Source organism: Sparus aurata, chromosome 13, assembly GCF_900880675.1.
Source record: "Sparus aurata chromosome 13, fSpaAur1.1, whole genome shotgun sequence".
NCBI lineage: Eukaryota > Metazoa > Chordata > Actinopteri > Spariformes > Sparidae > Sparus > Sparus aurata.
In genome coordinates, this window is record NC_044199.1 from 16,625,053 (window position 1) to 16,639,328 (window position 14,276).

Here is a 14,276-nt window from a genome sequence, read left to right on the forward strand (position 1 = left end):
TCCGTACACAGAATGACTTATGTAAGAGCACGGGACGCTGAAAACAGGTGGAAACAGGTGAGACTAATTGAGGCATTGCATTACACATGAAGAAATAATTTAAGAGCTGACATCGTTGTGGCAAAATCTAGACCTGAACTGGGCACTTGAACTCATCACATCATTATAAAGTGGACTGTAGCAAACATTCAACGCCAAAAGAGCCACTTGAGTATGAGATAACAGAAAGAAAACATTAAGGTAGAATGCTGAGATGTGATCAAATCATTAATGTCCCAAACTGTTTGATATTGGTGGTTTCTCAACAGCAGCCTCTTTTCAAGGACTGTTTGACTCATTGTTTCCAAGTTCATACTGTTAGAATTAAATATTATAATATTATTAATTAAGTTAGGCACTAAATAATACGGAAACCCGTTTACACTACTGTGATGAAATGAAAAAGATTGTGTAAGTCATTATACTAAGAAATGTTCTCAATATAATGACTACTTATCTCAAAATAATGACTGAGTTTCTTAGAATGATGATAAACTTTCTCAAAATACTTAGTATCTAAAAATACTGACAAAATGTTTCATATAAATTGACCTAGCATCTGAGCAGCGCTGTTTACCTCAAGATAATGAGAAACTTCCTCAAAATATGCAGAAACTTTGTGAAAATAATGACCTTAAACTTCAAATTAAATTCACTTCCCATCCCAAAACTATCTTGAAAAGTGACGCATGATCTTAAAATGATGACTGGTAATAGTAACTGATGTAAAGCAAGCTACTTGTAGATATAATTGTACTGTTATCTAGGACATTGGACCAACCAATGGACAAAATCACACAAAGACGCTAAAAAGACTGGTGGCAATCCAAACGACCCTGTCCTCATCGGTAAATAATTGATTGTATGGCGGCCTTGTGATAAGTAGCCACAGAATATGACACATGCTGCATGTTAAAAACACAAACATCTGAAAGAAAATGTAACTTTTTTTTAAACACCACCTTCATATAAGTGGCACAACGCACATCTTTAAATGTGGTCGTTGAAATGAAGGACATAGGAAGGTACTTGTTGACAGGTGAGGCTGGGCTGATGGTCACTGCTGTTTGTTGTTCACGGTTGACCCGCCGGTGACCCACGTGACTTCTCCCATAAGTACCCAGAGAGCGGCTCAGAGGGGACACTCATGCTCCTGGTTCCCACCTGCAGACGTACGTGTTGCCGATCGGCGAGGACTCCAGTGTCCGGGCGCTCCTTTTCACATTCCTTCATCCCTCACACACTCACACTCACGCACTCACGCACTCAGCTGTCTCGGTTGTGCGTGGCTCCTCCCCGCACTCATTAAATGCCCGCTCCGCGCTGCAGGCGGCTGCAGTAGAGGGCAGCGGTGACAGAGGAGCTGCAGGGCCGGTTCAAGGACCTGACAGCCAGCAAACATCTGACTTTTTTTTTTGTTTTGTTCCTCCTCTCTTCGGGGCACCATCACCATCCAAGAAGCAACAGCTATGAAGACTATTCTGGCTGCGTACTCTGGCGTGCTCAAAGGTAAGACGCGTTCAGCTGAATGGAGGAGTGTGACAGAGGCTACAGCTCACACACACACACACACACACACACACAATTATTGCTGTTTTAAACACCTTTTAACATCATGTTACCCAAACAAACCAAACTTCAGTTAAAAAATATCAGAATCGTTATCATAACATAGATCATTTGAGAATATTACTGCAGAAATATGACAGAACATCAAAAATCACATGTATAATAATCATCATCATCATCGTCATCATCATCATCATCATCTCTATGTTCTACTGTAGGTAATACTATTGGAGATTTAAGATTGTTTTTCAGTGCAAAGTTCTCGATGAACTGCTGAATATTATGATAACAGTGTTTGATTTGTGCTCTGTGACTGGTTGTGCCACTGCTTTAAAGTCAGAAGTCAAGTCAATTTAATTTTTCATAGTCATATTATTAGTCAATATTTGTCTTGCACGCTGTACGGCATATGACATCCTCTGTCTTTAATGATTCAAATGAGGAAACACTCTCAAAAACAAATCTTTTGACCGGGAAGAACTTGTAGAAACAGAAACGGGGTCCCTCTCCCAGAATGGGCAGACTTGCGATAGATGTGTGTACAGAATAGAGTCAGACCAAAACAAAAGAAAAGAATTGGAGTTCATACATTTTATGATGACAAAATTTCAGATATATGCAGATCATAAACACGGGACCATATAGAGCAGCTTCAGGTGTGAATTGGTGTTGCCCAGGTTACCTTAGAAAATACACGCAATGTTTGATACATGGGGAAAACCTCAAATGTTTAAACACGTTTGTATTGAAAAAAATGTTTTACATTTTTGACATGTTTTGCCTTCTTCAGCAGTTGAAGAAGTTGAACTTCAAATTAAAATGTAGGCTAAATGAAAAATTATTTGCACATTTTCTGTGGAAAATGAAGGAACTTCTAATTTAAAAGGTGCTGGTACAGGAACTGATAGTCGGCTTTAGTGGTAGATTTCCTCTGTTTCCTTGTTGACACTCGTTTGCAGTGTGGGGTCCGACTGATCGAGAAGGGTCAATGAGATGATACTGGTGACAGGTCAGGAACCTGTCCACATGTGTCACAGTGGCAGCTTAACATTTTAGGCTTAAACAAAATAAACATGCCTATTCCGTCAGTACACTTAAAGGGTTATAGGTCACTGTAAATTCTGAACTTATCCTTTGAGCCAGCTCTGCAGCTAGAGATGAATCGTTTGAGGCGCTTGTATTGATTCAGTGTTTGCCTTTTTGGAGTGTATTTCCTTTAGCTGAGCAAGTCTTCCAGCAGCATTCACAAATCAGTCGGGAGCAGGATGCTCTTTCACAGATAGCCAAGAGACAAGACTGCGTACCTCCTCCCTCCGGTGACTAGTTCGATCTGGCTCACAGTGGGAGCCATCACTGATTGCATCCTTGCCAAATCTCTGTCCGCCTCCAACAGACCCTGGCCACTGATTCAAGCAGTGATGGCCTTTTGAGGAGTCATAGCATCATAGTTTACAGGTAATACCAGCAGCCTGGTGTGTGCTGGGTTATTTTCAGTGTGTACCAATGGGATTAGAAGACAGTGTTTTCCTGAAGGGGGAGATCTTCCTCCTCATTGGCTCGCAGCGGTATGAGCTTGACTGGCTTTAGTGGCTCTTAATGTGTCCGTTACTTTACGCTGCCAGTCTGTGCACAGTCTCCTCACTTGCAGCTGCATGGGCTGGTGACCGAACAGAGCTGGTGAGTAGAGGAGGTTTTCAGCCGTGGCTCATTTTTTTGTTGACAGCGGGCTGCGTTGTTGCATTGTCTGACCGCGTTCCTGGAAATCACTTTGTCTTGTTTGACGTCTATCTTTGAGGTTGTTAAGCCAGCACAGGATTAGCAAAGTATTACTACTGGGAGTGTGTTAACTGTCTCTTCAGTTTGATTTTTCACCAAATGCTTCTTGAGGCTTCTGTAACTGCATGTTCCATAATCCCCACACTGGAAATTTGACAGTTTTGATAAAAGTTTTATGGATAATTTTTTTTAACACTCTGTTTTCTCATCTTCACCTTTTGTCTCCAGGCACCGGCTCCAGCATCCTCTCTGCCCTGCAGGACCTGCCCTTGGCATTCTGGCCCTGCAGATCCAAGATGGAGAAACATCTGCAGGTCATTTCAGTGCTGCAGTGGGTCATCAGCTTCTTGGCATTAGGTGAGTTAGTGAGTGTGTTCGTGTAAGGCCACCGCATGCATTTCACTTAAGCCAAGAAACCTGGTCTCATTAGTGTCATAAGGAGGTCAGATCTCACACACGCAGAAACACACACACTGACACACTCTCTTGCCTCTGACTCCTCATTACCCTCCTCCCCTTGAAGAGAATCATTTTGCGTGTATATAATAGATATTTCTGTATTTAAGAATGACAGACATTTTCAAATGCCTGACTGTACAGTCTCTCCTCTGTCGCCCCAGGTGCTGCCTGCACTCTGCTGCTCATCTACATGTTCTGCACCGACTGCTGGCTTATCGCTGCAATGTACACCGCCTGGCTCATCTTCGACTGGAACACCCCGAAACAAGGCGAGACACCAGTAATCTCTGTCAGCTAATAGTTCAGTATCGACCTAATGCGAATAAAAATCACTGGTCTGATGACGACGATGAATTTTAAAGGCGTGACATATCAAAAGCTATTGGTTGGAATTTTCCGGAAATTTGTTTGAATGACGCATTTCTGGGTCTAAAACGGTTACGGTGGTCACCAATTAAATTGTGTGAAAAAGTGTGACAGCACATGAATGAATGCACTGAGACCCTTATTGCATAAGCGTGGGGTATGTAATGATTAGTACCAACAATGACTGCATTATGTTTAGAGGGTGTTTAGCTCTCAAAGTGTTCATATCAGAAAGTTCATTTTGTGCAGACTCAAAGAGGGTATAGGCAGCCTCTTACTTAGTTGGTCTTTCACTTAGGTCAAAACTGAAATATCTCAACAACTGCTGGATGGGCTGTCATAAAACTTTGCACGGACATTCATGGTTCCCAGAGGCTGAACCTTGCTGCCTTTGGTGATTCCCATCCTGGATAGCATGCTAAAATGCACGATAGCTGGAAGGTTAATGTTCAGTAACTGAATGAAACAGTTACACTTATTGGTTCCAGCTCCTCAAATGTGATCGTTACTTTGGTATTGTAAATCAATTGAAATGCTTTTTGTAACCTGATAAAACAAGCCATGTTGGCTCTGGATGGCCACCTGACATCTTGAAATCTAACTGGTTGATCGCTTAAGAAAACTAAAATGGCACTCAGTAGAACGCATACCTCCACAATCAAAGAGGGACATACACAGAAAATGTTGAAAAAAAGCCCTTGCAATGATAAAGAAAGTGGAAAGAAAAGTATCGTTCTTCTTTATCCTGATCCGCACCAATAGTTAATGGGCTCTATTCTGGGCTGAGACCCATCCTACATCCAAGATTTGCAGAAATCTCTTCAGTAGTTTTGTGTAATCTTGGTCACAAACCAACAGACAAAAGTCTGAAAACACAACCTCATTGGTGGAGGTAATAATTGTTAGCTGCAGCTCAATTATTGATGTGATAATGTAATATCTCATCTGTAATGTTCTCCTCAGGTGGCAGGAGGTCGTCTTGGGTGAGGAATTGGACAGTGTGGACATATTTCCGAGACTACTTTCCAATCAGGGTAGGTAACTTTGTCAGTTTGCTGTTGTACCATTGCTAATTTATCCAGCCCCAAACTTGAAACGTCAAGAGAACAATAGAGGAACGAAGATGTTGGGGTTGCAAACAGTAGAAATATACCATTAAAACCGGTGTGGCTTTGTGCATTTGTTACCGTCACACAAAATGTAAATTAATCATTTTAACTCTTCCTTAGGATGGTTGGTATTGTATGACTTATTAGCCAGTTAATTTGCAGTCGTGCATAGGTTGGACTTATAGATAAGCTTATCGGGGTTGGATCGGGTATCAGCCCGTCTCCAGGCCGTTCCTTGCCCTATGTTGATAATGATGAGGGTTTGACGTTGGTGCCGAGTTTTAGACTTTGTCCTACCCTGATAGGCCAAGGAGCAGTGCTCAGCTTGTTTTTTCCATCAGATACTAGCTGATGCATCTTTTAGATGAGAGGAAACCCCTGGTTCAGGGTGTAGGAGGACGCCTTATCACAAAACTGGGACACCGCCAGTAAAGCACTGTACAGTAGTGATGCATGACTGAGGGAAGAAGCCAAAAGTCAAGGTTGGAGTGTGTGGATACGTGCTCCATTCAGTCAGCAGTCCTATGATTTTATTGAATCATCACTTTCATACAGATTAGATGTGCAAGGACAAGTTAAGTGATCGATAAGTGGATCACCACAAAAATAATGCTTTACTTAATTTGTCTTATTATTTAACTGAATATATGTGGGTTTCAAGCAAAAAAAAAAACAATTTATGATGTCGCCTACAGTGCAGGGATAATGTGATGGACATGTTTCTACACTTTGTGGCATTTTATAGACAAAACAATTGATAATCTTTTAGTTCAGGGGGAACCGTTCCAACAGATACCACGGACAGGATCAATGTTTGTCTAATCTTACGATTTCTTTTTTAATCTGTTGCTAAGGTAGTTTCGGCTTTTCTTTGTTCTTCAGAATGCTAATGAAACACAGGCAGTCGTTCATCATTTCTTTACTTAGCATGTTCCCCCTCCATAGCAAAGTAAACTGTAATGACTGACTATGTTTCAGTGTGATGAATCCCTTCAGTGTAAGGACAAATGCCCTGCCAGGTGTTGATGAGCTTATCAGCTGTATGAGAGGAAGAAAGACAACAGGGCTGTCTGACTCTGAAGTCCTACTCTCTGCAGCTGAACTTTGTCCATCACATTGATCTGAACTGTGTGTGCTGTGCAGCCGTTTGTTTGTCTCAGCAGGTTGATTAGATCATTCTTTTTGTCACCCAGTAGTTTGATACCAGCTGGTTAATCTTGCTTTAAGAAAACCTTTACATTGTTAGTATAGCTTTTTCAAATTTGCTTTTGCCCAAAACAGTTAAGGTTGCAGTAAGAAATAATTCAGCCACAAACACCTACAAAGTATCTCTCAACTGATTGTAGGGCAGGAGTTATGTGTCTGTCGTGAACAGATGACTATTATTTAAGTGAGTTGGAAGCAAACTGGTCAAAGTCCAAACCAACATCAAAATCTAAGGGAGGACTGTAAGAAGTCTCGAGTGTGACTCTTACGAAAACAGTTATGTGAACGTCTGTACGACTGCCTTCAACGCTGCATACAAACAAAGACTCTTCTGTAATATTAGGGCCCTTTTTTTTTAATAATATCCAGTAACTGTCACCCAGCTGCCATCTCTCTACTGTCTCCACTCATTATACATGGTTTTAACTGCTGTCTACACCTCTGTCATCTCTCTCCCCTCTGTAACCCCCTCTTAAACCTGCCATACCAGCCTGGCGGAGTCCGGCGGTGCTATGGGGATCTTGAATGTGATCTCCTTTGCTAATGTGCTTATGCAACTGTTGTGTTTGAGCAGCTACTGAGGCAGCTTTGTGTACACATTGTGATGGATCTAGGTCTACGGTAAGGAGCAGAGCAGAGCACAAGGCAAAGTTTTCTGTGAGATCCTGCAGCTTTACAACATGAAACCACAGAGGATATAACAATGCTGTGTGTTTAAATTGTATCGCTGCCAGCCTGAACAGGTGCTCAATTTGTTCACTGGGTCATTTTTTTATGATACTGCAAATGAGCAGACAGAGTCATGCCAGGCCTGAGCTGATAAGGATGTCCTAGTTCTACTAAAACAAACTGCGCCTCAGATTCCTTGTAGGTACAGGGTTTTACACAGCACCCGAAAGTCATACTCAAGTAAAGACAAAGATATTGTGATAAAGCCTGGCAGTCTGGTTAAAGTGAATGACACCCATATGAGTAGTTGTTCAGGAAAAGATATTAAAATGACTTAAGTATCAAAAGTACCAATAAAAGTAAAATTTTCCATGAATTTACTTGTATGTGCATACTGTATGCATACTATCGGAATACTTTCACTCTTTCACATTCTGTTGATAATTTTAGTTACTTAAAAAAAAAAGGCTTTAATGTAAAATTCTTGCATAATGCGCCTTTCAGTATGAAATAGCCATAAAGGCTTTCCAAGCTTTTTTTCTTTTCAAGAAAGGTGCCTTGATCCTTTTTTCCATCTCATCAGAAAAAAAACAGAGTCACAACTACTTTTGCACAGCGCAATAAATAAAGGAGGAAAAAAAAGCATCCAGACGGGAACCAGTAAAGCACCCAGCATGAGTTAAGAATAGAGTACACTGTTTAGATAATGTGCATGATAAGTATTTAGGGTGGAAATAACACACAGCTTCTGTTCTCAAGCCTTTCAGCCATATTGGTCACCATCATGACATTTCTCCTCGCAGTGTGCCCCTCATATGGAAATCAGCCTCACACTACTCCTCTTTGTCTTTTTGTCCTCCAGTTAATTAAAACCCACAACTTGCTGCCCAACCGGAACTACATTTTTGGGTACCATCCCCACGGCATCTTCTGTTTCGGAGCTTTCTGCAACTTTGGGACAGAAGCCACAGGCTTCTCCAAGAAGTTCCCGGGCATCAAGCCCTCCCTGGCAACGCTCGCGGGAAATTTCCGCCTGCCCGTCCTGCGCGACTACCTGATGTCTGGAGGTGAGATGGTCTGAGAAGCCGCGGAGTCGACTCGTAATGTCTGATAAAGTTTCTGCTTGAGAGTGGACCTTTGTCCTATTGTACAGCTGAAATGGCTACTGTTTACTTGGATCTGCTGATTGAGCTGATTGATAGAGTTAACTGTTCTGCTCGGAGGGCTGTTTACTGTTCAGGCTTCATCTTTGCCCACAGATATAGTACATACATACTCAGGTTACTACAGGTTATTGTACACATTGTCTCAGAATGTTTCTTCAGCCCTGTTTGCACAGGACTACCACAACCAGGGGACTTCATGTGGTTTTTAAAAATGACCTCCCTCCATTTGTGTTTCCTTTGGTGCTTTTGCATGGGATTGAGCAAAGTCTTACTTGAATTTACTGACATTATCTCCTGGATATGAAGTCAAAGGTCGTCATTAATGTCTACATTTCAGAAGCAGAGCACACTTTCAGCTCATGTAGATCAAGTAACAGACGCTTTGTGGGTGCGCTTGATTTTAAAAATATATACTTAATAAAACAAATGGGGGAAAGCATAACATGACAGTAACCACTAACTGCTGCCAACTACAGCTGCAGTTAGCTAGTTTGCACGGTTAGCCGTGCAGCTAGTGGTCCAGACTGAGAGCTCAGGGCTCTGGGGAAGTGTTGGGGTTCAGCTAGATCAGGAGCCGTTGACGGGCAGGAGACAGTTTTGTCTCCTTCATAGTATTACTAATGCAAACAGACTTGACCTAAGTATATTTATTTATTTCGGTGCACATAAAAAAACCCATCACAGATTAGTAGGAAAAAAAACAATAACTTAAGGGAGAAATGTACAGCAAAAGATGTTAAGACAAACAAACTCAGTTGTACAAACAGATGTGATGCGTTTCCCTTTTGGCTTGGCTTCTGCATTTTGAATAATCTGTCCACATCCTCCGCTACGCTCTCAGGTATCTGCCCGGTGAACAAGAACTCCATCGACTACCTGCTGTCACGCAATGGGACAGGTAATGCCGTGGTCATTGTTGTGGGAGGAGCGGCGGAGTCCCTGCAATGTGCTCCAGGCGTGAATTCTGTCACCCTGAAGAAACGAAAAGGCTTCGTGAGGCTGGCCCTCCAGAAAGGGTGAGCTCGCTGCACAAGTTTTACACACAAGGACACGTGCAGCGGCGACAAAACAAAGCGCTGACCAAAATCTGTTTTGACATGACATATCATTCTCAGGGCCGTAGTGACTCAGCAGAATGAATAAACCCAAGATTATTACTCACAGAAAGGTTGAAATTACCTCACAGGGAGCATTACCAGAGCTTTAATGAATGTGCAGTGTTGTCCCTCACAAGGCTTTGAGCTCTTTTTGGCCTGCAGTACTTTTTCGGAAAGGTCAGGCTGTGAGAGCTGGCATTAGGCTGAGCTCAGTTGTGCTTTAATCATCGTAACAAACTGTACTATAAAGGGAGGTGGACCCGGATTGTTTGCTAACCCAAACATTGGTGATCCCTTCTCGGGTGTAGCTGTCGGATGTCAGGGTGCACCTTTTCGAAAGACGATTAGAGCTTGTTAGAAAAGACATGTAGTTATGCAGAACGTAATTCATAACAAATAGGTTGGCATTCCAGCTGAGCTAAGTCCCAGACTATGAATCGAGGTCACTTTGAGTTCTCTCTCTGGAACATTTACAGCTTCCACTGGTTGCTTGAAAAATAGAATTCGATGTCTTAATCAGTTAAATAACAACTGACAAGTGAGTTGTTTTTAATGAGGAAAATTAATAAAGAAATGCTGATTTAAAATTTATAAAGGCCTTAAAGGAAAAGTTCACCCAAAAACGAAGATTTGTTTAAAAAGGTTTGAACCTTCAACCTCGTATTTTCAAATCAATTTGGGATTTTGGTGTATCTGGAGATACACCAGCCCTGTGGAAGTGTGTAGATAAAATACTGGATCATTTTGGTTCTTGAAAAAACATTCTAATGAAACATTCTGAGAAGGTAAATGATGAATCACTCTTAAAAGTGCTCTAAGCTCACAGAAGTATGTTACTGTTGATAAGTGGTCGCGAGTTGACTTTGTATTGTTTGGAAAGGCCACAAGCCAAAAAGGTCGGCAAACACTAGTGCAGATGATGCTCGATGCAAGCACTGGTCAGTGAAAATGTTGGAAAAACATTCACAAATGATGATATTGAGTAGAAATAAAATTGCTACAAGTTTTGATAAAAAATAAAAATAAAAAAAAAAACACTGAAAATGATTGTGCCAGTGGTTAAATTCGGAATTTTAAGCTTGGCAACTGATCTTGTTCAGTTACAATTATTATTCCACGGCAAGACAAAAAAAAAATTAAATTAGCTGTTCAGTAATGCTGAAAAAAGACCCACACATAATGACGAATGTATGTGATTTAGCAACTGGAAACTACGTGACCTACGTGAACAGTAAGCTCAACTGATTCATGATAATTGGCACGTTGCACACAAAAGCCACAGCAAAAGTGACTTCCTGTGTGTGAGTGAGTAAATGTGTGTGTGCGTGTGTATGTGTGTGTGGCAACTTGAGCTTTTCTTCATGTAGAGTCATGCCTATTAAATACAAATCATTCAGTTCTGTGTGGTGGCTATCACAGATGTACTGTGCATTAAAGTGAGCCGTGATAATTGTTTTAGAAGCCAGGGTAGTCATCAGAGATATGACCGTTATACAACCATAAAAATATTGAAGCATAAAGTGTTGGTCATATAAACAGTGACATAACAAGTGTGGGAAATTTGTTTAAGCAAAGGGAAAGTGTTGTATAAAAGTTCTGTTAAATATCCCTTTTTGAAAAGAGGTATTATCGTTAGTAGAACCCAGGTTTCTAACACTTAACACTTCAGAAATCTGTTCACATCTGCTGCTTTGTCAGAACCATACTGCTTGGCATGGTCCTACAGTGCTGCTGCTTTGGTAAATGTCCATTCGGGTGACAGCTGATGAGTTGCCTCCTCTATGTCTGCTCAGGTCTGACCTGGTTCCAGTGTATTCCTTTGGGGAGAACGACGCCTACAAGCAAGTGATCTTCGAGGAGGGGACCTACTCCAGGGCTATCCAAAAGAGGTTACAGAAGATCTTAGGCTTTGCCCCGTGCATTTTCCACGGATGTGGCCTCTTCTTCGGCAACTCCTGGGGCTTCGTGCCTTACAGCAAGCCAATCACCACCATAGGCAAGTTCACCTGCTCATTAGTTGTCTTAAAAACGTAAACAATACTCCAAATCCCCCCTTTTTAGTACAGTTTAACAATGACACAAACTTTTAACAGATTGGCAGAATAGACAAAGTCACTATTTGCCAGCTTTTGAAAGTGTATTAATGGTTGAAGGGTTAGGGTTAGGGCTCCAGTCACCTCCTTCCATTGCATTCATGTCACAACATGGCTGTTGTTCCAATTATCTGCCCCCTCAAGTGGTTGCAACAGCTAATGTTGCTAATGCTAACTAGCAACATTAATGTTAGCTAGTTTTAGCAACGTTAAATTTAGCTAGTGTTTGCAAATTTTAAAGTTAGCTAGTGTTTAACGCTAATGTCTCTAATGCTTGCAAGCCAGCTGGGCCATTTTTTAAATTATTGTTGAAGAGATTATTTTATTCTGCACATTTCTACAAGATCTGTAAATGTGTTATTTTCATTTAAATGATTTGTCTTCATAAAAATGATTTCAATATAACCTTTAACACTGACGGTTCTAGTTCTTCGTTTTAACACTCTCCTGTTCTGTTACAGTTGGGGAGCCAATCACTGTGCCAAAAATTGAGGACCCAACTGAGGAGATGGTGGATATTTATCATACAATGTACATCAAGTCCCTCCAGTGCCTTTTTGACAAGTACAAGACCCGGTTTGGCCTGAAAGAGAGTGACGTCCTGTACATCAATTGAATGGACGGGGGGTTCCTGTCAAAGCTCTGAACTGTGGCAGCATCTTCAGACCCTCCTCACACGGCCCCTTTCCCCACCCTGTCCCCCGTCCAATCTTGGTGCCTGGTTTGGATTATCTCTGGACTGCGAACTCCACACATGAGCACATTTGCTAAAGAAACCTTTGCTCTGTGTGTCATTACACACGCACACACATACCCACAGAAACCCACACACACATAAACATTGTTCCTTCTCAGGAAACGGCAGGTTTGAGAATAGTCAACTCTCCTTGCCGCTGTCTCCAGTTCAAGTGTAAGTGTAAAAAGTGCCTTTTTTCTTTCCATTAATATTTCTCAGTGAAGGCATCGCGTTCGGACTGCCTTATCAGTGCAGAGGGGGGTAAGGTCCACTAGATGGAGCTGGAAGGTAAACATACGGGACTTACACCAAGTGCCAATGTTCTATTTTCACTCATGCGTCCATATAATTCTTCCTAAGCTCTCTAAGGTCCTACTACATGCTAAGTGCACAAACAATGCAAACAGAAGCTACCACTTTATTATTGGGATAGTAAGCCCAAAGATTAATTGAGCCAAAGACCTATGTTGTCCCCGGAGATGCATGTGTTTCTACTGTATAAAAGCTGAAAGCAAAGGAATTCTACAGGGTGGATTTATATTGTAAATGCACAATACATATGAGCCTGTGATTGTTTAATGCCATAAAGTATTAATTGTATTCTATAGAGGAAAAAGCCTGTTTAAGTGCCTGTCCCTCAATGAATATCTCTGATGCACTTTTTGTATCGCCGATTACCTTCTGAGGTTTTTTGTCTCAAGAAAAATGCCTTCGATATGAGATTTTTCCAAGACGGTCATGGTGCTGCTTGGTTTGATTTCACTTTCTTGTCCCACAAGGTGTCCAGGTCCGGATGGGTAGGGTTTTTGTCTTTGCAACAAAAACTACAGTGTTGTATCGTGTCTTCAAGCATTGTGGGCTGCAGTGGAGGAAGATCAGGTTAAGTAGGTGAAAATACTGATGTTTGATGATTCCAGTCAGTGTACCGTGGATCTTTTTGAACCATGCAATGGGTGATGATTGAAATGGAACGGATTATACCGGCTTTATTCCTGGTATTATGACATGTTTTGGGGGAGTGGGGGTGTCACTAATACTTTTGTAAAAATAAGTAATATGTGAGTATCCTGGGAATCGTCAAAACAAATATGCATGTGCCATGTGGATGGGGAGGTAGATTATAATATTGTCATTAGAAGAACAATTTCCTGTGGTTTCACCATTGTGACTTCTTATAAAGAGCAGTGTAATCCAAGTGCAATAAATTTGCAAGGAATAAACAGTGAGACCTGTCTATATGATGAAATATGATGACCTGTCTGCTGATATTTAAATTAAACTTTTGTATATTTTCAGAAGGAGATGCGTGGGTTTTTGGGTCTTGATTCTTTCCATTGCTACATGATTTTTCAAAGTAACTCTGCAAAGTGTCCGTCATTTGATCATGACTTATGTCAAGCCATTGTAGGTATAGTTCATCTTCACGATTCAGCACATAATTATACAAATTCCTCCATAAGAAGCTGTACAGCTGCTAAAATAATGTTATGACAGTATTATTTACAATATTTTGTATTGAAGCTACAGTATATGTTTATGCTGAGTGAAATATCCAAACACATTATTTTATGGTTCCATCAAATCTTTATATTTTTTAAACAAAAATGTGGCATATCTAGTATCTATTATAACAATGGAGTCTCATCCAAATACAAAGGGTTAGAGTTAACAACTTTCAAAAGCCATCATGCTGAATGGCTCCTTTCATACAACACAGAATGATATATTATCATTTTTACAATATTTTATCATTGCATTAACATGTAAACAGAATTTTCATTTGTAGATGGTTTGGGTCGGAGCTCATTTTAGAACTTTATACGATAATGTATAATTTCTACAACAGTGCATTGTATTTTATAAATTGATAATGTTTTGGATGAAAAACTTTACCTGAAAAGTAACCATGGCTGTAACATAAATGTTCTAGAGTGAAAAGGACAATATTCCGCACTTGACTATGGTAGACTGTAAGTATGAAGTGGTAGAAA

At 40.9% G+C, this 14,276-nt stretch overlaps 1 protein-coding gene across 1 annotated transcript; it reads left to right on the forward strand.

The window, feature by feature from the left end:
• The first annotated feature begins 1,203 nt into the window (after positions 1–1,203).
• dgat2 (diacylglycerol O-acyltransferase 2) lies at positions 1,204–13,588 on the forward strand. The gene is made up of 8 exons (XM_030438786.1): positions 1,204–1,548; positions 3,613–3,741; positions 4,005–4,112; positions 5,173–5,243; positions 8,056–8,260; positions 9,201–9,375; positions 11,250–11,452; positions 12,011–13,588. Exons 1-8 carry the CDS (start codon positions 1,509–1,511, stop codon positions 12,163–12,165), a joined length of 1,086 nt encoding a protein of 361 aa, XP_030294646.1. The 5' UTR covers positions 1,204–1,508; the 3' UTR covers positions 12,166–13,588.
• Positions 13,589–14,276: the final 688 nt, after the last annotated feature.

What these genes read in the sequence shown, in the direction of transcription:
- dgat2 (XM_030438786.1), top strand. Translation starts at nt 1,509, where the DNA reads ATGAAGACTATTCTGGCTGCGTACTCTGGCGTGCTCAAAG. An exon ending in CATCAGCTTCTTGGCATTAG is followed by an intron (nt 3,742 to 4,004) that starts GTGAGTTAGTGA and finishes CTGTCGCCCCAG; the next exon opens with GTGCTGCCTGCACTCTGCTG. An exon ending in AGGCTGGCCCTCCAGAAAGG is followed by an intron (nt 9,376 to 11,249) that starts GTGAGCTCGCTG and finishes ATGTCTGCTCAG; the next exon opens with GTCTGACCTGGTTCCAGTGT.